Here is an 18,147-nt window from a genome sequence, read left to right on the forward strand (position 1 = left end):
TTGACTTGTTCCAATCCAATTTCCTTTTTGTTCTTTTGAATACAAAAGAAGATATTTTGAAGAATCTTTGAAAACATTGACATCCATAGTAGGAAAATAAATACCATGGATGTCAATGGTTACAGGTTTTCAACATTCTTCAAATTATCTTCTTTAATGGTGTCATCATTTTCATATTTGGTTGAACTATCCTTTTAACCTTTCTAGCATACAATAAAAACCCGGAAAAGCGTTTATTACAAACCCTTATGCAAGACTCCAATTGAGTTCTAGACAAGAGATCCACAACAACTGGCTTTAATTCTGTTCTAGGCATCCCAATGCTGCATAAACAATCACACTTTAAATCTGAAGTCTGCCATAAAGATGTTTTTTCTCCCAAACACAAGCAACGTGTTAAACCCAAGCATGCATAAATCAAACTGTCACAGGCAAACACGACTACTATGTGTGAAAAATCTCTAACAGTGTCGAGTGCAAACACAGCACCATCTTTTTTTCGTATTTTACATCTTTTTTTATGAGAAAATAAATTTCTCCAGCAAACAAGGCGCTATTCATCCGCTGAATTATCTGAGCCTGCCTCTCTGGTGCTTAACAGGGACATCTGCCATGACACTCCTCCATCCGACAACCGTGGGAGATTCTAGATCTTTATGGGCATGTCATGTAACATCTTCGGGCCTAACATAGCCAAGAGAAGAAGAAAAAGGGGCTTTTTATCAATTTTCCCAATGCACTCCCAGTAAGATGTGTGCAATTAAACATTCCTTCACTTTCTATAAAGTCAGGCAGTGAAATTTATTTGAGCTCGTTCATAAGGGCCAGATGATCTGTTCCTGGCTGGAATTTCTCATGTTCACTCAGTGAGTCACTCATCACTGCTGCTGTCAGGAACATGTGCACAAAGCCTGCTGAATACCGTGATGGCCCTGCTCACCCTATGACACACTTTCACACGCTCCGCCTGGATGCTCTCCGCCGAGATGCTGTCGCAACTCAAGAACACATTATGCTGATCAGTCAATGTTAGTCATTCAAGAGTCTCTCGCTTGAATGGTAAACATCATAAACTAAACACGAAGTCAGTGGGAAACTGGATTTGTAAAGAAAATGGAAGTAGTTATTGAGTCAGATGCTGTTCTCTTGGTTTTTTTAGTCTGGAAAAACCCAAAAACAACACAAAAAAAAAAAAGATATGATATGATACATTTGGTCTGGCTTGCTTAAAGCCAACAAGACACACTGGGCAATAGCACTAGCCAAGGGTGGGTTTTGCCACAATGAATTGCACATTTTAGCGCAAGATCTCTGGCACTGATTTAGCTCTATCCTCACACTCACATTGTCATTTTAAGACCAAACCTACAGTAAATACAGGGACAGAAACCTTTTAAGATATAAATATTGTGACATAACTTAGAGAACAGGTGGCTCAGTGGTTAGCACTGTCGCCCTGAATCAAGGTCTCTGATTCCAGTCCCGGTTAGGTCAGTTGGCAATTCTGTGTGAAATTTGCATGTTCTCCCTGTCTTTGTGTGGGGGTGCTCTGGTTTCTACCACAGTCCAAAGACATGCGCTTTAGAATTGAATAAATAAATAATAAATAAATAAAATTGGCCTAGTGTATGAATGTGAATGAATGTGTATGAATGTTTCCCACTGGGTTGAAGCTGGAAGGGCATCTGCTGTGTAAAACATATGCTGGATAAGTTGGTGGTTCATTCCGCTGTGGCGATCCCTGATGAATAAGAGACTAAGCCGAAGGAAAATTAATGAATGAATGAACTTAAAGAACATCTGCAACAATTCTGTAGGAACCACACCAACAGACCCATCGGACAGAGTTCATTTTAATTGAATCAAACCTACCCAATATGAGCATACACAAAGTTATTGCTTACTGATCAAATCTTTACCAATATGTCTCACCAATATAATGTGAATCTGTACTATATCTGTAAATATCTGATATTTTATTTCTCTGGAAATATTGAGATATGAGATACAGTTTCACAAGGTGATGAGCGGTTTTCTTGGGAGTCTAACAGTATTCAGGTACAGAAATTGAATAATCACAATGCAAAAAAATGCTTTTCTTACTTTGCTATGTCTTGTTTCCAGTCCAAATGTCCAACAATTCTTAGATCAAGTAAAAATACTGACTATGTTTACATGGACATCAGTAATCGAATTATTTGCCTTAATCTGAATAAGACAATAATATGATTAAGGTGTTTACATAAGCTGCTTTATGAATGTTCCATTCATGATCCCGTTTGACATGCTATAGCACATAATTCAATTAACGTCATTGCGTCACCGCGCTATCCAGATTTCCTCCAGAGTTTCATGTAATTTCGGGGGTTTAATTTTTAATTAGTCGACTTTTAACTACAGTTTGGCACTTTTACTTTCATCCAGGAACATTTACTACATGCTCCCCGAGACAAACGGAATATTGGATTTAATGGAATTGGAGTCCTTCACTGACTCAGTAGGTGCAGAGAATAGTGTCAAACAGTCGTGTGTATGTATAGAATATCCTGTCGCAAAATTTGTCGTAAATCCTACATGACGGTAATAGTTTGATTGCAATGTTTACATGTCTGTACCGCACTTCAATAATGTGAATAAAATCGGCTTACCCTACATATCTTAATTTGATTTCTCTTTAGTCGGATTGAAGTAATCAAAACTCGCTGTTAACACAGTAGACTCTTAATCACATAAAAATTTGATTATTGGTGTCCATGCAAATGTACTTTATTTTTTTCAACTTCAGAAGTTTTCACCTGTTTTTTCTTTAAAACAAGCTAAATTATCAGCCAATGGGGTAAGTAAAATAACCTTATTTTCACTTTGAAATGTAGATATTTAGACTACAAACAAGACAAAAATTCTAAGTAAAATATTGTTTTTGCATAAATCGTATAAAATAATACAATTCAATTAATCTTGGTTACACCTCCAAACATCATAATTTCTTGTACCAAATGTTTTAAACTTTCTTGATTTGCTCACAGTCACAGGCCTTAAAAACACATCCAAATGATAAACTCTTACATTTTTGTGGTTAAACTTATCGGTGACTCTGCAAATCACATGTTTTCTGTGGCTCCTGGACAGCTATGATTCTGACTCAACAATGCATTTCTTGCTATGTGACCATTGCGGATGAGCACATTTAGATATCAATGATGAATCGATATACTGCACAGCCCTAATCTGCACTAAATCTCCAGTACTTTCCCCCAGAAAATCCAATATTGGCACACAACATGCTGCAAAGAACTATACCTAAATCATTTATGTAAAAATGGCATGGAACCAACATGGATAGAAACAAGTCAATATAAATAAATGAATCCTTCACATGATGGGAGAAAAAGTGCAGATGTAACAAGAGAGACAGAGGACTGGTGGGACCTGGAGGATTCCAGAGGCAGATATTTTAAAAAGCAAACTCCAGCTGAGTCTAATTCTCATGGGCTATAAAGGATAGGACTAAAGGGTGTTGGTTTAGATACGTACAGTTGAATTTCCAATAGCAACAAAACTGCTGTAAGCCATTCTGCATTAATTCTTCCCCTGTGATTATATTTCTACAAAAAGTCATTTCTCAAGTCGACATAATTAAATATGTGATACCACCTGAGGCGCTGACGTAAGGTTAGAATCCATATTTCAGTCTCAAAGAGCACAACTTTACCTTAGGTGTTAATGATAGCCAGAAAAGCACTATTACACCCTTTTCAAATGGCAGAAACATTATTAAAGTAGTTTTAAAAAGCAGCGATAAATCTCCCGAAGAAAGCAGAAAACGCTCTTCCCATGTACACATGATCCATACAGGGTGGGAACAGCACTGCATTGTGGAAGCGAGTTTCTGACTATAAATTTTAAAGGTTTACTCAATAGACTGACCTAGGGCTTTGTATTGTATTGACATCCTCTGGCATGAACGCAGACTCATTTTAATTATTCAATGGACAAAGACAAAAAGCGACTTTCTAGGTCTTACGCCATCCTAGAGCAAGTTATCATAAAAAGCTTACTTTGCACCACAATGAAAATACTAAACCAGTCATAGATAACCCTTCTCAAATATCTATGCATTGTTTAGTTGATGTCCTTCTATAAAAAAAAGGTAAAGCAGAGATGTAGGTGACATCTACAAAAAAACCACAAGGAACACTCTCAGATATCATGGCCAAGCAGCAGTTGGCTTGGTAAACACAATCCAAAAGCTTTTGCCCTCACTCTGGCCCCTTCCTCCAAGTAAATCATACTAGCACATTTCCGTTGAACGCATTAACCAATCTGGGACTCGTACGTCCCCCCAGCGTGGCCAGTTTAGTGGTCTTAAGTCACCAGGCGCCGACTGCATTACCGTCGCCTTTGGTGGCTCAATCTATCCATTGTCTCAAGGGCTTACAGCATATCTGAATGAATAGGAGGGTTTAAGACACTTACGGTTAGCGCACTGCATGTGGCTGCACTTAAAAGTTAGTATGACTTCTTCATTCTACATAGAGAAAATGCTGACGTCAAGCATGAATTAATAAATCTCGCAACCAAAAGTGACTCTTGAGAGGAAAAAACCTTGTGGTGAAAGCTACCATTTAGCTGAATGATGATTTGACTACATGAAGTGAAAATATTTATATTAACATAGCTAAACAATTGCACAGACCCAGGCCATATTTATAGCGCGCTAGAGTGAATTCAATGCATCCGTTGTGCCATACTTAAGTTTCATGCCTCTATAAAAGCAACCTTTGTAGAGCTGACTTTCTGCACCCTCAAAAATGACCAGTGGGAACTTCTGGCCTTTTAAAACAGTCCAGATCTTGTTCCAAGGTAAGAGAGGGCCCTCTGACCTAACGCCAGCCAGGAAGGATTCCTTTCTATGTCAGTAAATAACATCTAACAAAATACACTGAACAACCAAATGGAATGCTCAAAGATCAGGTTTTTAGAAAGGAATCCTGTACAAAGTGTTAACTGTAAGCCATTTCATTATATACAGTTGAAGTCAGAATTATTATTCCCCCTGTATATTTTCCCCCAATTTCTGTTTAACAGAAAGAAGATTTTTTTTTCCAACACATTTCTAAAAATAACAGTTTTAATATCTAATTTCTAATAACTGATTTCATTTGTTTTTGCCGTGATGATGGTACATAATATTGAAGGTGTGAACCTACACTGGCCTCACGGTTCGGTTACGATTATTATGTCATTGATTCGGTTCAATACGATATCTCGGCACATCACGATGCAATGCTTTCCATAATTTTATATTTGACTTCACAACACAAGAATTCTTGTATTGAATAATTCATACAACAGGAGCATTTAAAATAAATAAACAAACGGAAATATTATCCCGCTTGTTTTTTTGAGTGTTGTCGAGTGTGTCCTTAATTGATTGGTCACGCATTCAACAGAAAAGGCTGCGATTGGCTCTAACGCTCTGGCACTGTTCACTAAGAGTGACACTGATAAAAAGCAGTGGCAATCACAGCTGATTCATGATAGACGCGGTGGAGAAAACTTGATCTGCAAACACACGTGTATCGCTGTAACAGCCGAGAGGGGAGAGAACGTTACCTCATGTCAGCAGGTCAACGGTCCACAGTGAGAGATAAAGAGAGAAAGAGTTTATAGCTTTCACTTTCGCCACAATATGAAATAGAAGCTCCTGCTGTAACGTCAGTGTCAGTAAAAGACTGTCCAGCAAACACACAGCGAGTTTCTGAATTTTTTAAAACAGTTGGAGTATTTTAAATTACTCGTACTTGCCATAGTAAGCTACCGCAATATAGTGTAAATTAGATAAATGACGTTAGAATGTAATAACCGGTTAGGATCTAATACTGAATCGATAACAAATTTTGACACCCCTGAATAATATTTTAATGGATATTTTTTAAATCATTGTATAGCAGTGGTTTGTTCTATAGACAATCAAAAAAAATATTGCTTGTGTGGGCTACAAATATTGAATTTAAAATATTTTTTAAAAAGTTAAAAAAGTTTTCATTCTAGCCAAATAAAAAAAAAAAAAAAAATTTTCTCCAGAAGAAAAAATATTATAGGAAATACTGTGAAACATTCCTTGCCATGTTAATCATCGTTTAGTAAATATCTGGACTAGGCTTGTGCCGGTATTCGGTAATGCGATAAATCACGGTAATGAATATGCACGATATTGTTATCGCGGGCACTTCAAAATACCGTGGAAAAATAATAGATCCGAATTTATATACTTAGAACGCGCCTTAGCTTATTTTCCATCAACCGCTTGAAGAAACACTGCGTATATGCTGCGCAGAACTGATGCGCACTCTGATGTAAACAATCCCCACATGTAGAAACCCTGTGTGCCGCCGCTGCCACCGCACTATAATCCTCACACGCAGACCGGGCACTTTCCCGGTGGGCCGACGTACTTAGGCCGGGCTGATCATCGTCTTATGATTTGATCGGCCCATAAAAGGATTAGCAGCCTATCGTTTTTTTATGCCTTATTGATTGACGTTGCTGTGATCTGTGACTCTCTGAAAGTAGATGCTTTTTTTCCCGGACTGACAGACCGGGCCGGTCCATGTGACACTCATTGGTTCTTTTCGGTATTGACATTGGGCTGGCCCAATCACGAACTCCTATTTTGGACTCCGTGTGAGCGTGCGTCGTCTGTGTGTATTTGTCAAAATAGTCGAGAGTCAGAGAGAAGAAACGCAAGGGAGGCGCAGAGAAATCGCGGGAAATACACCGGCGTTTCATTTAGCGATTCTGAAAAGTTCTCTGTTCATTCTAGTACACGGCTAAAAACGCAAATCACGTGACCACACACTCTCTGCCCAGAGCTGCAGCCACTAGTTCAGCGGGTAAGCATAAACCCCAGGTGAGTGTATAGTGCATGTCAGACAGTTCATCTGCTGGATGATCTCATCTCACTATAGTTGTTAAACGTGATATTGAATTCATCTTGTTGTCTCTATCTAACAATTCTTATGTCTTTTGAATCACTTGTTCTCAGTTAACTGTTTTGGCTGAGTGCAAAGATAAGCTAATATATTAATTTATGTAACCACATACACTGATTCTGCACATTGACTGATTGCTTACCTTTATCGTTTAAATTTAATGCACGTTATACTGTTATAATGGCCATTATTAGTTATTAAAACTGATATTCTGCAAAAGAGACAGGGTAAAGTTCATTCTTTTCAATGGAAATGAAAGGAGACAGTTATATTTAAGCCCTGTTTTGTTATAAATATGCAGTGTGAAGATGATGCTCATAAAAATATGCAGCTACACGAGGCTGTTTGGTGTCTGTTAATCATAATATCAAAATGAAACAAATTTGACTTATATTATGTTTTCATTGTTTAGATAGTGAAACAGCAAGCAGGATGAGGTGAAAGGTTAAAATGTAACACTGTTCCCTTTGAAGATTTACCCATGCATTAGCAGGCAGTTTTTGTTATGTTTATTATTGAATAAGCTAAATTGACTGTAGTGTATGAGTGTGTGTGAATGAGTGTGTATGGGTGATTTCCAATATTGGGTTGTGGCTGGAAAGGCATCTGCTGCATAAAACATGCTGGAATAGTTGGCAGTTCATTCCACGATTGCTGATCGAAGACGGTTTCCCTTTGCACATTCACTTTGATATAATTGCTCAAGTTTACTTTTATATTGTGCATTGTTTTATTTATATTTATTTGTATTTAAATGTTTGAAGTACTTTTAGTTAATTAAAAAGTTATTAAAGTTACTAAGTTGACGAAACTGAAGTTTTTTGTGTTTTTTTACCTGTTTCTCTAGTAAAATTACAATATCGTGATAATACCGTATACCGTGATAAAAGCTCAATCAATTAATCGCAGCATGAAAATGTGATACCGGCACATGCCTAATCTGGACAAAATTCACAAGAGGGATAATAATTTTGACTTATTTACAGGTATTTACACATTCAGCACTGACTTGCACAACTCTCAATTGGCCAAAAAAAACCCTTTTTTAACATGGATTTCTCAACATGGTTAAACGCCAACATGGCAAATTTGACAGCAGCAAGACAATCTCATTGGTTGAAAGACCTCACAAATGAATATCATAACTCATTATGAATGATCTCGTTTTGCCACTAACATACATTATTCACATTTAGCGCGGACAGACTGTTGCACTGCAGCTAGTTATTAGGCTTAAATCAATTGCACTGACCTCCATTATCCTGTCATGAATCTGCAATCCTCCTTCTTTATCCGCTGCTCCTTTCTCTACAATCTTCGACACAAAGATTCCTTCATTGGAAGTGCCATCTTTATTTTCCTGCAATTCAAAACCAAACAATATTTAGCCAAAGAAAATAAAGAAATCTGAATGATTATCCAATAAAACTCTAAAAGCAAAATAATTTTTTTGAGGTTAAATAAAACTAAAATGATTTACAAAAAAGACACAAATGCTCCAGACATATTCAAAAACTAAATAATTGTTTGCAGATGTACAAAGCAGTGAGTTCTATTGATATGCCTTTCTGCAAATACTCTGTCAAATGAAAGACACATTGAGTTTTTATTAAGTTTAGCATGATTGAAGATTACAAAAAGTTGGTTGCCATTCATCATATAAAAAATATTACCAGGTCAAGTAGGTTATAGGCAAAGCGCCTAACAAAATATTGCTGAACCAACCCCTTAAACCACATCAAACCACATTACCTGCGCCATGTTGTGTGATACTGTGCTGTAATTTTAAATGGAATACTTAAGAAACCGCAGGAAGTCAAACTGTGAACTCTACAGTTAATTACTTGAAGCCCTTCCTTCTCCGTTACAACAACAACAACATCCTTATTTACCAAGACTTCTTTAGGATCATATCCCACCAAAATAATTAGTTATGCTGTAGAATAATATGACATTAATATTTTCCTAATATTTTATTATCTAAGGTGTCTTACACAGGTAGCAAAGAATTCTGGCCCAGATTAGGCATAAATCTGGCACAGCAGGCCTTCATCCTGCACTGCCAAACAGCATGTGGGCCAAATAAGGCCCTGGTTTGGTGGCACCGTCTTTAAGGCGGTACACAATACTTGGGCCAGATGTAAAATGTAGTGTTTAGCCCAGATGTTAATAATTGATATGTGGGCCATGTAAGTTTGGCTCATCTTGACCCACATTTAAAAATAAAAAAACTCCACCAATTAGGTAAATCACGCCTATAGCATGCCTAAAGCAATTCATGGGTTTATCAGTTTCATTGCAGTCATGACACACCAACATATCTGGCCCAGATCAGGCTCAATTATTAACTTGGCTGAGACTTGGCCCAGGTATGGTCCATGTTTGGTCCTTGTCTGGAAGCCAGACTTGGTCCAGTCATGTACCATAATTCACTGCGGCATGTGGGCCAAGCAAAAGCTGATTGTGTGGGCCAGAGCTGGGCCAAAGATATTTTGCTATGTGGGTACTTACTGAACAACAGTACACAAATAGTTGCTCAAATAAATATGATTTTCTCAAAAAACAAAACTATTAAAAATATGATAAAATATTGAATATTTCAATAGAAATAAATAATACATTTAAATATAACATTTATAAAACAATGGTTGCAATAAATTAAAATTAAAAATTTTCATTGTAGCACATTCTACATAGGATCCTCATCTCTGTAATAAATGCTGCCTTTCATTTTGGACGAAATAACATGATTTTGCTTCCTATAAGCTTTTGCACCAATGACATTTTAAAACGCTGCAGCTCACTAAGTTTTAGGAACAGATCTCAGGTCTTACAAGCAGACAGGATGGCTGGCATGTCAAACATTTGCTAGGGAGGGGTCATGGCCACGTTGAAGTAGTTGTACAGTTGCTAAGAGACACAGCCATTTGTGTCACTCATTAGAGACTGACGGCTTCCCCTTACTTTAGCATAAAGTTAGCCATAGCAATTTGAGCTATAACAGTGGTGCATTTTTATAAATAAATAAATCCCCCTCATTGTGACGAGGCTACATCTGGGTCTTAAAAGAAGCTCTGGAAAGTTGGCTCTTGTAAGAGTTTTCCCCATGCAAAGTCCAGTTTAGACCAAAGTACGTCACATTTCTATTTCAGAAGAACCACAAACAAACACTTCTCAAAGGGTTTGGTGCTCATTCACACTGATATGGATACCACAATTACCACTTAAGGGTGGACCAACTGAAGTTGCACTGTATGTAAAAGATATAATTTGTGTCAGTATTTTCCTAGCTGCCCTTTCCAATTAAACTGAGTCATTCGGTAAAACACTAATATTCTAAAACAATATAATATTCTGTTTTGGTGAAAAATAGGTCAAAATCCAGCAGCTACTGGCATAAAGTTGTATAAAGGCATGCATGTTCTTTTTAATATATCCATTTAAAATATACATAATCTGGAATTCCAAAACCTTTTGCCCATTACCATTAAATAGAGATAATTAAGGTAGTTTTCGGTAACTGAACAACACATTTGCAAGTGCTCTGCTGTTGATTAATGCCACTTTATTTGCTGTTAAACAAATGAAAGATTCAATCCTGTCCTAGTGTTTTATTTTGATTGCTATACAAATGAACTATTTTACTTTTAGATTTTTGCATTATTAATAAATATTAACTAATTATTAGCTTTTTATTATCTTACACAAACATCCTGCAGTTCCCTCATCTTGGTTGGCAAACTGAAATTTTTAAATAATCCATTCTTCCTATTTGCAAAAAAAAAAAAAAAAAGATAGGAAAAAAAAGGAGTGTTCATTTAAAAAGAGAATAGAATGCGTCTACACCACAATACAAGATAGTGGGTCAAATCTTTTTTCAACTTACCACACATGGCCTCCCTCCAACAATATTGAAACCTAAAGATCCAGACTCACGATGGAGTATAGCTGTGACACTTTTGGTCTCTCCACCCTGTAAACAGATGCAATGGTATAAAAATATATTTCAATTTACTTTATTAGATTTTGGTAAAAACCCCAAAATATAAACATACAAATAAAGCAAAACAAATACAGAAATATTTTTTAACACTTTGTATAAAGCCACTTTTACCACTTTTTTGGTAACGACAGATTTAAGACACCTAAGGAGAATGGAATTGCATGCATTTCTCACATAATCTATTCGATTCTGTAAGTCTCATACATCAACTCTGATCTTTAGTTCTTATTTTCTATTGGATTCAGGTCAGGTGATTGGCTGGGCCATTGTAGCTGCTCTCCCAATTGAGGGTTTCTTTGGCTGTGTTTGGGGTCATTGTCTTGCTGAAATATCCATCCTGGTTTCAACTTCATCTGAAGCAGCTAATGTTAATTTACACTGAACAACAGATAGGGTTGCTTTCTAACTACTGTGAGATTTCAGCTGCTGTCTGGACTTTCCATGCTGTTTTACACCTCCCTTTCTTCATGTGTTTAATGCTTTTTCCCTGTGTTATTTCATTTTATTACACAAATTAAATTCAAACCTAATCAGTTTTTTTTGTTTATATTATCTTGATTGTTACTGATATCTGGTGACAATTTTCAGTCAACGGCGCCTTTAGAAATATATTCTGAATTCTGAAAAAAAATGGTATCGTGTTCAATACTTACTTTACCCGCTTGTGTGTGTGTGTGTGTGTGTGTGTGTGTGTGTTTATGTATACAGTTGAAGTCAGAATTATTATTGATTTTCTTTTTCTGTTTTAAATATTTCCCAAATGATGTTTAACAGAGCAAGGAAATTTTCACAGTATGTCTGATAATGTTTTTTCCTCTGGAGAAAGTCTTATGTATTTTATTTTGGCTATAATAAAAGCAGTTTTTAATTTTTTAAAAAGCATTCTAAGGTCAAAATTATTACCCCATTTAAGCTATTTTTTCGACAGTCTATAGAACAAACAATCATTATACAATAACTTGCCTAATTACCCTAACTTGCATAGTTAACCTAAATAAGCCTGTAAATGTCACTTTAATCTGCATAGAAGTGTCTTGAAAAATATCTAGTCAAATATTATTTACTGTCATCATGGCAAAGATAAAATAAATCAGATATTAGAAATGAGTTATTAAAACTATTATGTTTAGAAATGTGTTAAAAAAATTTTTATGTTAAACAGAAATTGGGGAAAAAATAAACAGTGGGGCTACTAATTTAGATATAAAAATTTTTATGCTTTGAAATTATTTAGAAGTTAGGGCACATGGAAACATCTGAGCTTCCGAACTTAATATTTCCAATCTAGCCCATCGCGTGTGTGTTTTATAGCACAAGCTCTTAAATCATGCGCAGGTATCACCGTTTAGCTTTGACTGTGACCAAAAGTGGTGCGTGACCAAACAGGTTCAGTGGTGCACCTGTTATAGTCATTAAACATCATGTTCTGCAATCTACATAATTCTTCTCAGCTTAAAGCATCTTGAGAAAGGAGCTGCCAAGTGCCTGGCGGCTTTAAGGGTTAAGGCCTTGTTCCCTGCTCACTTGTTCGAGTATATTAATACATATGCTGCAAATGGCTCTCCCAACAGATGAATGGTTGAACGCGGAGAAATGAGTTGTGTCAGCATTTTATTCCTTGCTTAGGGTGGCACTGTATAGCATCAGCGACTAAAGCAGCTGTCATTTCTGTGCACCACAGAATACAGTGTCTAAATATAATACAGACATCAATGGCATCCATGTACAGTGTCCTCTTTACTATCTTTGCTGAGTGTATGCAATGAACGCCTCCTACTGAGGAATGCAGCCCACTGTACCGGGTCATGGGAACAAGTCCCATAATTCCACAGGAAACAATGTCCGTAGATAGCAACAACATCACATAAAAAGTTCATTTATATCAGTGTTGTTTGCTTCTATCACTTCTAATATGATTCATTTCCAAAAACACAATAAATTGAATTTTAAAATCAAACAAACATGCGAGTAAAAAAATATCATTTATCCTGGAATGTTCTAGTGGTGATTTGGAAGCTCTTGTGATATCATTTTTTTTCTTTCTGCAGAGCAGCTGGATCAACAGCCCAGCGTTCAGCAGACAGGCCCAATCCTGCAAATGTCAGCTCCCCATCATCGCCCTCCTTTTCCCAGCTCTTCACTGCTTCAACTCACTTGACTGATGAGCCATGTGATGGGAACAGCAAGAGAGACTACATTCCCCAGCAGGAAGGCAGTCACTGGCACTAAGACATCATTCAGAGCCCATAAACATGTTCGCTCACTAGGAGGTTGCCTTAGGATCTTGTGCTCCAACATAGAGTGGTCAAGGGAGGTTATCTGTCACAAGTGTAACTCTCTGACATTTTCCATGCTCCGACTGTGTCCTGAAGTGAGAATATATTAGAGCTAATCTGAAGGGCATCACACATGCCAGAAGATGTCACAGTACTTGATTTAAGGCATGGGAATGTGGATGCTTGTTACTGCCACAAAATAAAGCAGTACAAAAATGTAGTTGTGACAATTTTGACATTTTCCTCTCAGTTACAAGTGGTGTATATCTTTTCATTTTTAGTTAGCATCTTGCAAATTTGACTTTTGTTTCTTTTTAATATAAATTCACAATTTTGTGGAAAACTCAGAACTGCAAGATTTAAGTTTATATATTGCAATTCTGACTTTAATTCTCACAAATGAACTGCAAATATATAGACGTTCTCCCAATTTTGAATTAACACCTTACAATTCCTACTTAAATCTTGTTTTTTTTTCAGAACTTTTAAAGTTTTGGGGGACAAGGTCTGAATTGTTAGATTTTGACTCATAATTGCTAATTTTGAGACAGCCAGGAGTGCAAGTATGCTATTTACTTTTTCAAACTAACTTAATGCTTCAATATGGAAAGAAGATACAGCATTTAAAATATTTAACTCAGTACTAGACAGGTTCCAGTTCATGTTTAGTGCCTAAAGTACAATGACTTTCCCATTGCACAACACAATCAGGCCTACTGCATCTGACTAGCTATGAATAAACAACAAGCCCATATGCCAGGGGGGTTCGAAAGATGCAGAAAGGTCTAGAATTTGTCTAGAATTGGTCTAGAAACTCATTTGTCCTATTTTGACTGCTATGCCTTAATAAATTGTGAAAATATCTCATCGAAAAAGGCTTTAACACCAAGCGGAATGCTGTCGCTTCAGTGTGACTGAGGAAAGTTGGATGTGCCGGACAGTTTATTTAAAATTAATGATATTTAAATGACAATAGGATATTTTTTCTAAGGATAAATGATGTACTAAATTTGTATTTAAAAAAAAAAAAAATTCATATTTCTTCCTTTTAAATCTTCAGGAAATGTTTTTGGTACATCAAAAAGTGTGGTTATACCATCCGACAAGCTAATCCAGCAAAAGAAAATAGCGCTTAAAATGTCACTAAAATGGAGTATTTAAACCTCATATTTAAATATTAAATGAGAAAAAAAGAACCACCCCCACTTTTTGAGAAAAAAAGAACCACCCCTTTCACCAGGCTGGCTTTGGGCCTGAACTACTAAGTTACAACTCAATTTTATTATCTCGTGGTTTAAGCTAGGCCTACATTTTCAAGTATAGTGTGCAAATACGATACTTACATTTATAGACATTTCCTTGATTGTTCCAGTGAAGAGCTTCAAGCAGCATTAATAGGACAGAAAGCAACCAAATTTAATTAACGTAATGGTCTTCTACAGTGAACACAGTATAAACTAGAACGCCTCAGTAAAAACTAACAAAACATACATTTCTAAAATATGTATTTGAGAGCTGATAAGACTCCTGACAAAGGCAAACATTTCGACCAATCAAAAGCTTTGAGTCCATGTCTCGTAGGCTAACTCGTATTATTAAAAAATAAAGCAAGTGCATAATATTATTTGACATAGAATAAAAATATAAAAAACATAAATACAAACATAAATATAAACATAACTAATACTTAAGTTCGTAACATGTTTAGCTTGGTATGCAGGTGGAGATTTAATTTATAAGTTGCTGATTTTAATTTGGTTACTGCCTCTCTTCCCGCCCAAAGTGGCGTTTCTTTCGAAGCGAAATGGGAAACCCGGAGTGTAGAATAAGCTGAAGGATTGAACTGGTTTGCGCACTGACGGGAAACGACAACTGCTCCGCTCCACTTATAAACAGAACTCCAGTCCGGGTTTAAGTATACAAATTGCTTTGATTAGTGCAACATTTGGATACAACCACTTTCAAACAATTGTCGTTTGGGGAGAAGACGTACACGAGGTCAGTGGGCAATTTTTGCCTGAAACGTAAATCACATGATGTTATTTAATTGTCCAAACTGTTTCTCTGTCTATAAAGCAACACCAACACCTTAACTCTATCACTTAAATGAGCATTTAAATTTAAAAAAGAACTATAAAAGTCGAAATAAATAGATGCACCAGCTTCTGAATTAGCATGCAGAAACAAACCAAACCACTTTAAAATAAAAACATTGGCACAAATTTTACCAGACGTGTATGTAAAACAACCTTCATGTTATGGAGACGCCGTGCAGTTTGTTTTTACAAAAAAAAAATGTTTATTTCTTACTACAAACCAGTATGAGTTTTTGAAGTAATGCAAAAACCTTTCACAATCCCTTTTGTGTGTTAATTATTTATTTGTAGGATGACAGTAATGGCCATTTAACAGCTTTTACCACAGTTATAAAACGGTGGTTACCACGGTAAATATTTGTAAGCGATATTAACCCTCTGCCATCAATGTTCTCTTACCTTACACGGCGGACTCGGAGAGAGACTCTTGGATAACGAGTCAATCCGGGCGCTGTATTCGGTGAATTTCTTCTGATACTTCAGCGCTGTCATCTGAAGCTCGTTGTGAACCGCCGACAGTTGCGCTAAAAGTGATTTCTCTCTTTTAGTGGACTTCAGAGCTTGTTTCTTGAGCTCCTTATCCAAGGTGACAACTTTCCCTTGCAGCGCGCCGTTGTGCGCTTTGAGAGCTTTCAAGCAGCAGTGGTTGTCCAACTTCTGCTCTTTATGAGTGAGCATCAATCCGCATCCACTCTCGCAAATCCCGACCGCTCTGTAATCGCACGATTCACGCATGTGAGCATCCATATCTTTCAGGTTGAGCACCTCGCTGCAGCCCTTATTCCGACATTTGGCAGGGGAATAGTCGCACATCTCCGCGTGGTCCGCCAGATGCTGGAGTTTGACAATCTTCTCGCAGCCCCGAGCGTGATTGTCACATTTGATGTCTAACTTTAATATTAGATTTTTGAGAGGGAGGACGTGGTTGAGCTCTTTGGTGGAGATCCTCTGGCATTTGACCGGGCAGCTGCTCTGCTGGACGACCCAAGGCAGCACACAGCCGGCGCAGAAGACGTGACCGCACGGGGTAGTGAGCGGATCCTCCAAAACTTTATTACACAAGTTGCATTTGAAGTCTGGGTCCACAGCCCCCTTGAAACGATCCAACTCAAATCCCATTATTATTATTGTTTTTTTTAATGGAATATCCAAAGAACCTGGGCTCCCACAGAATAGCGCAGGGGTTTGATCACTCTTCGGGTTAAGTCATTAGAAGAGCTCAGAGAAACTGAGTAGACCAGTACGGGCACTTCTCCTGACTGAACTAATTGCCAGAGACTTCCTATGGGGGAGAGAAGTGTTGCAGATTTGGGTACCGTAAGGATCAGAAAAACTGCGCACTCAACAAGTTGACCGAGCAGCAAAAAGTTTTGATACTTCATGGAAACTTAAAATATACGGTGGTTGTGCAGTTAGATAACAAAAAATCATTTGTACAGTGATTTATAATGCAAGGAGACTTTTTAAATGAAATATTTGACTTTATTTCCATGTTTTAAATGGTAGCTATATGAAACCATTTCAGTATATGAGACTGGGGGTCCGGTACTTTATTATTAGTATTGTAATAATTATACAATTTGAACATTTTATACATTTTATGATTAAACATTTAGAAACATTAAATATTTATTGAATTATACTTTAAGTTTTATTTATTTAAATATTAAATAATAACATTTTATTTAAAATTTATATGTGGTCATCAGTGGTGGAAAGAGTTCTGAAAAATCTTACTTAAGTAAAAGTACCATTTCTCGCACTACATTTTTAGGCAAGTAGTTTTGAATATTACTCAAAGTATGTATAAATGGCATAGGAGGTAGCATGGTCGCCTCAAAAGCAAGAAGGTTGCTGGTTCGAGCCTCAGCTGGGTCAGTTGTTTTTTCTGTGTGGAGTTGGTATATGTGTGTGAATGAGTGTGTATGGGTGTTTCCCTGTGATGGGTTGCAGCTGGAAGGGCATGCGCTGCGTAATACATATGCTGGATAAGTTTTTTTTCTTTGTTGAGAACACTTTACAAATGTACAAACCCTGTCATTGTCCTTGTCCTCAGCCCAACTGAACCTACAGGTTTAATAGTTTTGTTATGCTAAAAACTGTTATATAGAAAGAAAAAAAAAACTTCAGAAATAGCAAGTTTAAGTTGTAATAATTCACATCAATTGATTAAAAACATGAAATTATAAATAAATTCTACAAATATATAATAAAAATAAATTTACAATTGTCCCAAGGATGCGTTCTATCATTGAATTGTATGATTTTCTGCTTGTTTTTGTATGATTTTTTTTTTTGAGGACGACAAGCTTAAGTCAGGCCCTGTCACATTTTTTATAAGTGAAAAGTACGTTTCTGGTAGAATGTCCCAAATAATTATAAAGGTGGTTTTATATAGGCTAAATTAACAAGCATTGTAAGCAAACTCTCTTCTTATGTTTAAAGAAAGTTGCTATAAACTGTAATTGTTTTGCTGATTAAAAAAAAAAAATTCCTTTAAACCATTATACGTTTTTGTCCTGTGTGTGTGTATAAAGTAAAAAAAAAATAATAATATATATATATATATATATATATATATATATATATATATATATATATAAAATTGAATTAATCGTGTGCAGATATTTAGCTATATAAAGAAATAAGAAGTTCCACATCAATTACTTTTTATTTCAACTGTAAATTTCTCTAAAGCAATAACAAGTTAATAGTTCTACTCATTTAAAGAGTTTTGAACTCAGTGTTGAAGGTAATGAGTTAATTAAATACTTAAT

The 18,147-nt window shown here is 36.4% G+C and overlaps 1 protein-coding gene across 1 annotated transcript in view; it reads right to left on the bottom strand.

Moving 5' to 3' along the window:
• pdzrn3b (PDZ domain containing RING finger 3b) overlaps positions 1–16,621 on the bottom strand; it is a 146,865-nt gene extending 130,244 nt beyond the window's left edge. Inside the window, exons 1-3 of the mRNA XM_056460387.1 lie at positions 15,770–16,621; positions 10,882–10,968; positions 8,248–8,355 (exon numbers count right to left, since the gene is read on the bottom strand). Coding sequence (XP_056316362.1) covers positions 8,248–8,355; positions 10,882–10,968; positions 15,770–16,489 — 915 coding nt within the window. The 5' untranslated portion in view covers positions 16,490–16,621. The remainder of the gene's footprint in view (positions 1–8,247; positions 8,356–10,881; positions 10,969–15,769) is intronic.
• Between the last annotated feature and the right edge of the window lie 1,526 nt (positions 16,622–18,147).

This window comes from Danio aesculapii, chromosome 6, assembly GCF_903798145.1.
Source record: "Danio aesculapii chromosome 6, fDanAes4.1, whole genome shotgun sequence".
NCBI lineage: Eukaryota > Metazoa > Chordata > Actinopteri > Cypriniformes > Danionidae > Danio > Danio aesculapii.